This window comes from Poromitra crassiceps, assembly GCF_964638095.1.
Source record: "Poromitra crassiceps genome assembly, chromosome: 20".
Lineage (NCBI taxonomy): Eukaryota > Metazoa > Chordata > Actinopteri > Beryciformes > Melamphaidae > Poromitra > Poromitra crassiceps.
The window spans coordinates 3,681,721-3,694,220 of record NC_139637.1 but is presented as its reverse complement, the minus strand read 5'-3'; the positions used below and the strand labels follow the sequence as shown (position 1 = coordinate 3,694,220).

At 45.2% G+C, this 12,500-nt stretch overlaps 1 protein-coding gene across 1 annotated transcript in view; it reads left to right on the top strand.

Annotated features, from left to right (window-relative positions):
* The window catches only part of magi3a (membrane associated guanylate kinase, WW and PDZ domain containing 3a), a gene marked incomplete at its 5' end in the record, with an annotated part of 194,659 nt that overhangs the window by 125,206 nt on the left and 56,953 nt on the right, over positions 1–12,500 (top strand). Inside the window, 3 exon segments of the mRNA XM_083656482.1 lie at positions 267–383; positions 8,287–8,406; positions 8,835–9,083. Coding sequence (XP_083512608.1) covers positions 267–383; positions 8,287–8,406; positions 8,835–9,083 — 486 coding nt within the window.

Below are 12,500 nucleotides of genomic sequence, written 5' to 3'. Positions count from 1 at the left end.
CACCTCTCTCTCCTCTCCTCCTCTCTCCTCCCCCTCCTCTCCTCCTCTCTCCTCTCCTCTCCTCTCCACACCTCTCCTCTCCTCCTCTCTCCTCTCCTCTCCACACCTCTCCTCTCCTCTCCTCTCCTCCTCTCTCCTCTCCTCTCCACACCTCTCCTCTCCTCTCCTCTCCACACCTCTCTCTCCTCTCCTCCTCTCTCCTCCCCCTCCTCTCCTCTCCTCTCTTCCTCTCCTCTCCACACCTCTCCTCCTCTCCTCTCCTCCAGGTAAGGTGCTGAATACTGATCTGCGGCACTACCTCAGTCTGCAGTTTCAGAAGGGCTCCCTGGACCATAAGCTCCAGCAGGTGATCAGAGACAACCTGTACCTGCGCACCATCCCCTGTGAGTAGCTCTGTGTGTCTGGGCTCTGCTCTGTGTCTCTGGGCTCTGCTCTGTGTCTCTGGGCTCTGCTTGTTGTCCTTGTTGCCCTGTGACCCGTCCAGATGGGGTCCAGTCTGTTCACGTCTGCAGCACCACCAGCCTGCGGTTCCTCTTGTCTTTTTTTAAGCCTCGTTAAGACTTTAATTCTGCTCCATGTCCTCCACTTCCTCCTGACACTGTAGCTTCAATTCATTTAAAAAAAACTCATGTGAATTCAAGGTAATGTCACGATTATATGAATTTCTGATTCATCTAACAAAAAAAAACGTGGCTATTAAGCTTAGCTATTAGCTTAGCTGGTTGTCTTTCTTGGTATTAACTTTATAGTCATAGTTATTTTTCCTTTCACGGATTGTCTTCACTTTCTAGGTTGCCGTCTTGCTGGCTGCAACTCAATATGTAAAAAAAAATTAAATAAAAGTAAAACATAGATGACTGATTGTAAATAACTATAATGAATCCTAACCGAGGGCATCTGGGTAGTTAGTGCAGCACTAGATTCCCTGCCTACCAACACGAGGCTCGCAGGTTCGAGCCCTGTGTTACCTCCGGCTTGGTCGGGGTGTCCGTACAGGCACAATTGGCCATGTACAGCTCACCAGAGCGGGTGGAGAAACGAGGGAATTGGCCAAGTACAATTGGAGTGAAAATTGGAGCAAAATTAATAAAAAAAGATTTTTTTTATCCTAACCGGCAGGGCTTCTTCATTTCTCATCTCGTTGAATTGAACCAAATCATCGTCTTTGCTGCAGGAATGAAAATGCAAAGTCATTAAAAAAAGTCATATGAGGACAAATTAGCCTAACCGCTCCATTTCAGAGATAAAAGCAGGAGCTTCTCAACCTGGGTTGCGATCAATTTCCTTCAAGCATCTCCGAAATGGTTGCAATCATTAAAGCAATTACATCTCAAGTGCTCGTTATTAAGCCCGTTCAACGCGTTTGAGCAGAGTTCAGAGTTCAATGGCGTTGTAAAAAAAAACTCGTGACGAGCCTGGATAGCCACCGCGGAGCGCCGCCCCGCGCTCGTTACGGTACGTTACGTTTTTGCAGGATCCGCCATTTCCACGCTTGCAATGCATTCTGGTAGCGCCGCGGTGTATTTCGAGAGACGGGGGCGTAACGTTGCCCCGCCTCTACATTTGCATAAAGTTGAGGTTGTAGCGGCTAACTTATGCAAATCAGGTGCGTTGCAGTGCGACACGCCGCCTCTGGAAACTCACAAATACAAACAATGATGCCCCTGTGAAAAGCATGATGGTGGGTCAGAGTGAGAGGAGAGGAAGATGCTCCCAGGGTTCCATGAAGGCACCACATAATCCCCCACCCCACTCACCCCACCTCTCTTCTTCTCCAGGCATTAATATCCATTATGGCAGCACAGGCAGTTCCACATGTCTCATTACAAGATTAAATAGATATAAAAAAAACGGGGAAGGATAGTAGAAATAAAAAAAGTGTGCCCAATAAGTGCCCGAGGTTTTCAATCTCAGCGATTGCTCTCTCTCTCTCTCTCTTGAGAAGATTGAAGACGACTCCTTTCAAGTTTCCAAGCCAGTGAGACAAAAGACGGCTTCATCTAGCTCATCATGTTCCCTCTTAATGGACAATGTGTCCTCCAAAAGAGAGATGAAGACATAATGTATAATACAAATCATCTTCAGTATCAGACCAAGTTTGAACTGAAGAACTTCTTCTCTATAAAGATCATATTTTCCACAGGGGTTAAATGCAGTCTGGTGAGCTACAGAGAACATTTTATGGGTCTTACAGAGTCAGACACTGCAATTATGATCATCTAACGTGTCTTTTTATTGGCTGAATACATTCCCCAGTATCCTTCCCACCGGACATCATATACTGTAATCTGATATAATCTCTCCCGTTTAGAGAAGAAGCCATCAGACAGGTGTTTCAACCAGAATCTTTTGAGCCAATATCCATTTCCCAGTATTAATCCTATCATAATCCTGACTTAATCCCCTCTCTCTCTGTGTGTGTGTCTGTCATTCTCTCTCTCTCTCTCTCTCTCTTTCTCTCTCTCTCTCTCTCTCTCTCTGTCTTTCTCTCTCTCTCTCCCTCTCTCTCTGTCTTTCTCTCTCTCTCTCTCTCTCTCTCTCTCTCTCTCTGCTGCTGCAAGTGGCATCCAGGAGCCTTGCTGCTAAACGTGTCGTGCTAACTGTCACTTGGGCTCTGGTGCCCCGACAAAATCGAAAGCTAAATTCTGTTCTCGAGCTACAACAACCTCCACAATACTGTTCCTCACCTCCTCCCCCCGCCTCCCTTTCAGTTTTTGACGCCACCATCTTTTCACACGCTGGTTTCATCCCTTCAAAGCAAACTTTGTGACGAGACGGACAAAAGATGCAGGTAAAAATAGCTGATCTTTTCAAGTTTGGCGGCAGGCTTCCTCTCGTCTTCTCTTCAAAGCTGCGTCTCAGATTACAGTCAGATATAGGGTTTTTAGACTGGTTCCAGCAGTCTTTGCGGTCTCCGTCTCCGCTATCCGCCCATGGCTGAGGTGTAAGCGTACACACCGTCACACCGCAGGGTGCGGATAAGAGAATGACCCTTAAGAGAAGAGTTCACACCTCCACACCGAGGCAGCCATGATGCTTAATCGCAGCCATCCGTTTCCCACGTCCCTCTCTCTGTCTGTCTGTCAAGCCGTGGCCCTCTAGCCTCGGTGACCTCTAGTGGTCACGTTGCGGCAACACGTTCAGACGTCGGATGAATAGATGATCATTACAAAGGCGCGGACATGAGAAGCGGAGCCGTCAAGAGTCTGTGTGGGAAAACTGATCTAAGTGATCTCTCACATCTCCAGGTAGATCCAAGTGATCTCACATCTCCAGGTAGATCCAAGTGATCTCTCACATCTCCAGGTAGATCCAAGTGATCTTACATCTCCAGGTAGATCCAAGTGATCTCTCACATCTCCAGGTAGGATTAGCTGAACAAACAAATCTCACCATCTCATTTTCATTTTTTCATTTTGCATTTTTTTTTATTTGTTCCCGTCATGAAAATGCATAATAGTACAATATACATTTGGTCACACAATACATCACAATACATGTTTGAAATCAATGCTTTTCATGACTGAAAAGGAGCAGAAAGAAGAATATAATTCTTGTTTTTTTATCTGCCCCTTACTTGAACACAAACCTACACCATACCTACACCATCAACACCGTGATTACAACAACATAAACAAAAATAACCTATAAAAGAAAGAAAAAAAAATTACAAGCTTAAATCAAATAAAGCTAATATCCAATTAAGTTTCAAGTGCATAATGTCTAATTTGTCTCTCTATAGGCTGGGTTCACACCGACGACCCAAGCCTTGCCTATGCCTTGCCTTTACCCACGCTTTTTAATAGGCGTCCGTTTTAGTCAACGAGGCTGTGTACACCGGGCGCCTGAGCGTGAACCCTGCGTGTACCCACGCCTCGCCTGTGCCTTGCCGATTTTATCGAATAGGCGTGAGTTCTATTTTGAAGCCGACAAGGCGCGTGCAGGCAGACTTCTTCTGTCAAGCCATGAAAGAAAAACGCACAATATCCGTCGGAAATGGAAAAGTCAACTGAATTTCAAAATAAAATGGAGTTACTACAACATGTTGAGCAGAGAGACAGAGAGATTGAAGGGTGGCTATCACGTGGGGCTTTCTCCCCGTCGGCAAACAAATCTTCATGAGAGAGAATAGCGACCGAAGAAGCAAGATGGACAATGTTGTTGTGCCAGCACATATTCTTGCAAGGTCACCTCTAAAATGTCCGATTATAGTCAGACCTGGTTATACATATCCAGCATCAATAGAACATTAAATATATCAGATTTATTTTACCTAGAGGCTACCCATGACAATTCTGGACAACACGTGAAAAAATACAGTCGGGAGAGAGGAGAGGCGCTTGTGACTTGGCTCCAGGTTCGGCGTGCAAAAGGCGTGCGGTGTGATCGCAAAAGCGTGTAACAGGTTCACGCCCAGCTCGGCGTAGGCGTGGGTTGAGGCAAGGCAAGGCGTAGGTTGTCTGTGTGAACGAAGCGTTATACATTCTCCAGGTAGGATTAGCTGAACAAACAAAAGAACGTGAAATATCCACATTTCTATATTCCCCTACTCAAAGACCTATTTCCTCCTTTATGTGGCCTCTCCGCTCTGCTCTGATTGCTTTGGTAGAATAAAGTATTGTCTTTATAACAGACAGAGTTATTTCTGATGCTGCAGTGAGGATGGATGTTGACACACAGGGTCTGTTAAACTCCACAGTAAAAATCCCCTGAGTCTGCAGTCGTCATCATAGTAGAAGTTCACTGCACAAGTGGCCTGAATACATCTTAAGCTGACGGTAAGCAGAGTCAGCATCTTGGAGAGCGTCAAATCATTTTCATAACAATATGTTTTTCCACATCTCACAAATGAGACCATCGACGTGACAAAACCAGACAGGTTGAGCCAATTACAACAGTCGTGACACGTTATTTTTTACCCGCCTGCGAGCCTTGTGGGCAGTGGAGCGTGCTGCAGAGCTCCATCATTAGACTGGCAGCCTGTTTAAGGAGAAGAACAGAAGGAAGATCCTGATATCACACTGAAGTGTCAACTTGTTACGCTCCGTTTCCTGCTGCAGTCTGACATTGCCGCGTGATTTCTAACCCCACATAGGATAAGCAATAACCACGCCCTGTGGCGCCGGGATTGGCCAGGAGCAACACTGGAGGGCACGCAGCCCAGCGATTTCATGAACCAACTGAATAGCTCTTGAGAACGGACAGCGATTTTGAGAGCGGACATTGAAATGAATTGGTGTTGTGTTCACGTTCATAGCTCATATAATATAATGTATCATATCGTTAATTTCAAGCTCAATTCTTACCCAGAGAAAAGGTACAGCACTGAAAATGTAACAAGCAATAGTTTTTTAAACATCTTTATTTTAAAAGATGAAAAACCCCAGGTGCTTTAGTCCCAAGCTTCAATGCTCCTGGCCAATCCCGGCGCCACAGGGTGTGGTTATTGCTTATCCTATGTGGGGTTAGAAATCACGCGACATTGCCGCCACTCGATAACCGATTTCCATGGGGCAATCCCCAACCAATCACTAGAGAGGAATCCCCAACCAATCACTAGAGAGGAATCCCTAACCAATCACTAGAGAGGAATCCCTAACCAACCACTAGAGAGGAATCCCTAACCAATCACTAGAGAGGAATCCCCAACCAATCACTAGAGAGGAATCCCCAACCAATCACTAGAGAGGAATCCCTAACCAATCACTAGAGAGGAAATGACATCAATGACAATCAAGAAAGACATGTATGTTAGGGTTAATACTCCTGTCAGTGCCCCTGACCAAGGTACTGGCAAAAGAACTGGAGTTGGTCCCCGGGCGCTGCACAGTGGCTGCCCACTGCTCCTAGTTCTAGGAAGGTTCCTAGTAGAGGATGGGTCAAATGCAGAGGATGAATTTCCCCAAGGGGATAAATAAAGGATAACTTAACTTAAGGAATCCCTAACCAATCACTAGAGAGGAATCCCTAACCAATCACTAGAGAGGAATCCCTAACCAATCACTAGAGAGGAATCCCTAACCAATCACTAGAGAGGAATCCCTAACCAATCACTAGAGAGGAATCCCTAACCAATCACTAGAGAGGAATCACTAACCAATCACTAGAGAGGAATCCCTAACCAATCACTAGAGAGGAATCCCTAACCAATCCAGTCAAGTCAGTCAAGTCAAGTGTATTTGTATAGCACATTTCATACACAGAGGCAATTCAAAGTGCTTCACATAAAATGGATGACACAAGAAAATAAAAGAATAAAAGAAGAGAATAAAATGGACATTTAAAAGCATCACAACATAACTTAAAGAAAGAGCATAAAAAGTGCATTAAGCGACAGGTGCAGCAGTTACAAAAAGAGCTAAAAACTTATAGAGGACTCATTGGGTTTGCATAATAGAATAAATCAATTTTTCTATATTAAATCCCCCGACATCATGACTATAATGTCAGTTTAAAAAAAATCGTACCGTCAAAACGCCTGGTTCGATCACTGTATCCCCAGGGGTGGACTCGACACAAATATGTCAGTTTAAAAAAAATCGTACCGTCAAACCGCCTGGTTCGATCACTGTGTATCCCCAGGGGTGGACTCGACACAAATATGTCAGTTTAAAAAAAATCGTACCGTCAAAACGCCTGGTTCGATCACTGTGTATCCCCAGGGGTGGACTCGACACAAATATGTCAGTTTGAAAAAAATCGTACCGTCAAAACGCCTGGTTTGATCACTGTGTATCCCCAGGGGTGGACTCGACACAAAATAAGAAACATGATTACACACACATGATTGGAAAAATGTCCATAACCTTTATAATCACTACAGAGCAACAACATATTCGCCTGAATCTAATCCAGTGGGGAGAACGCAAAAAACATCTCCCTATCTATCACTGTCTATCTCATCTATAGCGGTCACCATTGTTGTTAGGACTCGCACACTTGACAACAGCTTGACAACGCCGCGGCGCCGTTTATCGGTGCCGATTGGATAATCGTTTGTCCCCCTCGGCTCTCATTGGACCGAACCTTTTTTCTTCCTTTTTCCAACACCAGAAAGCGCTGTTGCATGTCAGAATGCCAGACGGATTTGAAGGTCTGGACTCCAGGCAAGGGGAACAAGGGAAGAAAAAAACCCTCAAAATGAAATGAAGGGGGACGTTCATTGTAAAACGTTTTACTCCTGTGACCTTGGGACAGTTGGGCCCAAGTTTATGAACATGAACAAATGTCTCCCTCTGCTGCGTACCAACGTGCCAAGGTTGTAATCTGTGAGACCATGAAAAGTGACTTTGCTGCTTCTTTGAGAGTAAAAAGTCGAGCTGCTGTGTGGACCTGATCTGTTCTATGACTTCCCACATTTCAGAGAATTCTCCCAGAAAAGATCTGGTTTTTCTGGGTGCATTCTCAGAAGTCCATCATACTATGATCGCACGGGCGAACTTTTGACTTAAAAGAAGCAATACACAGAGAAGTCAGTCAGTAGCATTCCTCTTTCATCATTGTATCCCTGGGCCTGGGCCTGGGCCTGGGCCTGGGCCTGGGAAAGCAAGCTTAATAAATATGCATAATGTGCATAATAAATGCATATCATATATATATATATATATGCAGTGTAGTTATTCAACACACATATACAGTAAGTCGTGCCTGAAGTGATGGTTCTATTTTACTGGACATTTTACATGGACATTACCCCCCCAATTGTGTCACTTTTACTTTGCATTTTATAATTTTTAATTTGAGATCGTTCTGTTTGCGCCATCTATAGGAAGTCAAATTCCTTGTTTGTAACATGACGACTCACTATGGCTTTTCAACTGAATGTTGAATAGTTCCATCCATGCATGGCTTCACACCTGAAGCCAACTAGGCCACAAGTGGACCAACACAACCATCCTTCTAACTTCACCACGTCTCCTCACTGACAGAATGAACATGTCCCGAGGAAGAAGAAAAAATCTACAAGTAAAAATCCAGTTGATTCTCGTTAGTGTTGCGCTCCTGCAGTCTTCTGACAGCTCTGCTGCAGAGTGTGCAGAGGATATGTTCTCCGCTTCAAAATTTGAATAATAAATTCATAGCGTTGTGATCCCAGCTCTACTGACTAATTCATGATGTAAATACAGGTTTCCCGCTGGGTTCTGCATTTGGACTTGACTCACATCCCCGTGGGCGTGTTGGAAACAGCGTTGTTCCCAGCTCCCCCTCCCTCCGTCAGTGAGTAGCGCATTCCTCTGGTGTTGACCCCCCCCTCTCTCCTGTCTTTGCCTGTGTCATCATCGGCAGGTACCACTCGGCAGCCCAGAGAGGGGGAAGTTCCCGGAGTGGACTATAATTTCATCAGCGTGGGGGAGTTCCGTGTGCTGGAAGAGAGTGGACTGCTGCTGGAGAGTGGCACCTATGACGGTAGGTGTCCTGTCCACCATAATGTGGTCAATACCATGTTTCCCCTCGGGGATTAAGAATAAACACCATACCATACCATACCATACAGCAGCCGAGTGTGTGTGTATAATACAAATCAATACAACTCAAGCTGAACGGAAGGAGCGGAGGAATCATTTGTTGAACTAATAGGTGAAATATCGGGGAGCACAAATTTGTCAAAGAAATTACATAATATTTCAAATGCAATATTGTGTGTGTGTGTGTGTGTGTGTGTGTGTGTGTGTGTGCGCGTGTGCACGTGCACGCGTGTGTGCCTGCCTGCAAGCCAGGAGTTTATTGAAACTGTAAGAAAGAGATTGCACCATCTTGCGATTTGGGAGTTTCAACTCTCGTCTCGACGGTGCCTTTTCTCCTATATTCTTTTGATTCTCTGTGCAGCCCTGCAGGAAAAGCAGTGGAGTCTCTGAAAAGTGACAGAGTTAAATGCACAGACTCTGAGGAGCCGGGACATTCCTGTGATAGGCAGATCACTTCCCAGAGAAGGATGAGTGAGGCAGGGAAACAAAGCATCACCGCGTCGTCCCTGAAGGCACCCCCGAAGACGCCCTCGTCGTTAGCTGACCTGTGTGTGTCTCACAAATCACCCGGGTCATCAGGTGACTCGACGCACCCGCCCACGTCATCATCCTGTCACGGTGACTGTCAGAGAGAGTGGATGTAATATATCCCCCAGTGATTTTTGAACCTCACCCCGGCCCATTAAACCACTGTGCGTGTTGCAGAGATGTGCTGGCGATGTTAAGAGCTCCCACTCCAGCCCCCCTCTCTGAGACACATCCAGCGCCGCTGGGAGACTGACCCTTCAACCCCGGCACAGGGGGAACAGTCAACAAGATGAATCATGGATGTTGCTCTGCCCCGTCCCTGTTTAATGTAACGCCGCTGTAGGGCTCATGGAGGCGCTGTTTCAGGAAGTTAGTTATTAACGCCGGGGCCTTTGCCCTCCGAGTCCTCGCTGATAACAGTGAGAGAGACCTCTCATGCACAGACACAGATGGACGGACAGATAGAGAGACACACACAGAAAGAGAGGGAGAGTGATTCACCACATGGTGAATGATCTCCTTATGTCGAGTCAATCATTGACTGCAGTTCTGTGTTCCTGTTTTCTCCGGGACAAGTCCCAAAGCCAGCCTGTATAGATCATAAATGTAGCTATTTATATCATTTATATATCAAAGCCAGCCTATATAGATCATAAATGTAGCTATTTATATCATTTATATATCAAAGCCAGCCTATATAAATCATAAATGTAGCTATTTATATCATTTATATATCAAAGCCAGCCTGTATAGATCCTAAATGTAGCTATTTATATCATTTATATATCAAAGCCAGCCTATATAGATCATACATTTAGCTATGTATATCATTTATATATCAAAGCCAGCCTATATACATCATAAATGTAGCTATTTATATCATTTATATATCAAAGCCAGCCTATATAGATGGTAAATGTAGTCATTTCTATCATTTATATATCAAAGACAGCCTATATAGATCATAAATGTAGCCATTTCTATCATTTATATATCAAAGCCAGCCTATATAGATGGTAAATGTAGCCATTTCTATCATTTATATATCAAAGCCAGCCTATATAGATGGTAAATGTAGTCATTTCTATCATTTATATATCAAAGACAGCCTATATAGATCATAAATGTAGCCATTTCTATCATTTATATATCAAAGCCAGCCTATATAGATGGTAAATGTAGGCATTTCTATCATTTATATATCAAAGCCAGCCTATATAGATGGTAAATGTAGCCATTTCTATCATTTCTATATCAAAGACAGCCTATATAGATGGTAAATGTAGCCATTTCTATCTGGCTGCTGGGTGTCACTAATGTGCCAGACCTGTGAACACCAGGAGCTCAATCCGTTTAGCGCGGTTAATCTGCAACCAACAAACATCACCGCCGGAGCCAATCTCTGAGACAATGAGCTTTTCACACGTCGGTTGTCATACACTCGGGAAAATAATAGAAAAAGTTATTTTAGAAGACGCTATGAAATTTGTGAAAACACTTAACCAAGCATAGCAGAGGAAGACGGTGTTTTATAAGATGCCTCCACAGCAGCATTCTGAGCAGGTCTTAGCAGCACGATCGACTCGAGCGTCGGTGAAGTTGACAGAGAGGTTTAAATTGTGCTAAAACAAAGAGAGGAGTCTGCCAAACCAGTTGGAGGAGTTTGTGTTTGACACAATGATGAAAGTGTCAGGGTGTGTGAGTAACGCTCGCTGCGCCTGAACGCACCAAAACATTAGACCTGTGTGTGTGTGTGTGTGTGTGTGTGGACACGTGCATGGTTGCGTGCACGTATACGATCTAGGGGCATATCCAATTTTCGACTTCCCAAATGTTTTTTATTTTCTGCTATGCAAAAGCCAGCAGCATGACTCATTGATTAGAGAGAGAGCGAGTGAGCTGGACAGTGGAAGCAGGTGTCTCTCTCTCTCTCTCTCTCTCTCTCTGTCTGTTGAAACTCTGTCAGCGACAGTTAGGTCTGCTGGCTTTGTGAGGTCACACAGACGTCAGTTGATAGGGCAGCTGGGGGGCGTAGCTGTAGCATTCTGATGTGCTGACTTTGATTCTTAATGCTGTATAATCTGAAGTAGCATCAGAGGCTATCATAAATCCTGCAAACAGCCTGGAGGTATTAGAGATCACATTCAATAAGCGTCAGACACCGCTGCCTGTACTGCTGTGTAGGGGTGGGGGGAAAAATCGATACACCATAGTATCGCGATATTTTGCCTGATGATATTGTATTGATATTTGGATGCCAAGTATCGATATACATTTTTTTTTTTTTTTTTGCATGCCATGCCATGCCAGGCCACCGGGCATCTGCGCGAAGCGCCCGATGTTGCAGTCCGCGCCTGCAGTGGCATATTGAGTCCAGAGAAGCTTAATAATGTAGCCTACATGTGGGGCAAAAACAAAACAAAACAAAAAAACACTGCATGTTTTACTTCCGGTGAGGTCAAGGAAAAGGTAGGAAAAGGAGTTAGACAATATATCGAAATATCGCAATATCGGCGATATCGCAATATCGCAATACTATCGTACCGTGACTCAAGTATCATTTTAGTATCGTATCGTGGGCATCTGGTGATTCCCACCCCTACTGCTGTGTGGACAGGTCATTGTAGCTGGCAGTAACAGGCCTGTGTGTGTGTGTGTGTGTGTGTGTGTGTGTGTGTGTGTGCAGAGCGTGGTTGTTGGTTCAGTGAAGACCTGTAAACAGGGGACAGTTGACAGGGAGTGAAGGTGATGGCGATCTGTTTGTTTGTGCAGAGGACAACATGCATTCATTCCCCTCTGATAATCACCAGCGTTTACCAACCTGCCGTTTTGTTGCTGCTGCCATTTTGGTTCTAACGGGACCTTTTAGGCATTATGGGCTTAGAGAAAAGGCTGAGGCAGAGCAGCGTAATACGCAGGATTAGATCGCCACAGGGCAGAGGGCCAGGACTCGCAGAGGAGGGGAGGGGGTGCTGCTGCGCTAGCAACAGCTGCCCCGCTCCTCGGAACTGTTGACGGCGCGTTGCCACGGAGATGATAGAAATTCCTCCGTTCTTACCGCTGCACTTCTGATAGCACACACACACACACACACACACACACACACACACAGGGGGGTTGGATTACAGTTGGATTAGCCGTGTTGTTATTGCTGCACACAGGTCCAAATAGCAGCAGCGGAGGAGAAGAAAGAAAGAACGGAGAGAACAAACACAGGAGGGATGAAGAGAGAGAGAAAGAGAGAGAGAGATTAGTATGGGTGAGCGGAACGAACCAAAGCTAATTGAGGACAGGGGGGGACGGGGTCTGGAAATTGAAGTTGGGTGTCATTACGCTGACACTGGAGATGAGCATAAAGCAGACAGGAAGTTTATTTGATGAGAGGCGGGTCATTAGCAGTGGCTAGAGGGGCTGGTCACCACACACACACACACACACACACACACACACACACACACACACACACACACACACACACACACAAAGACACACACACACACACACACA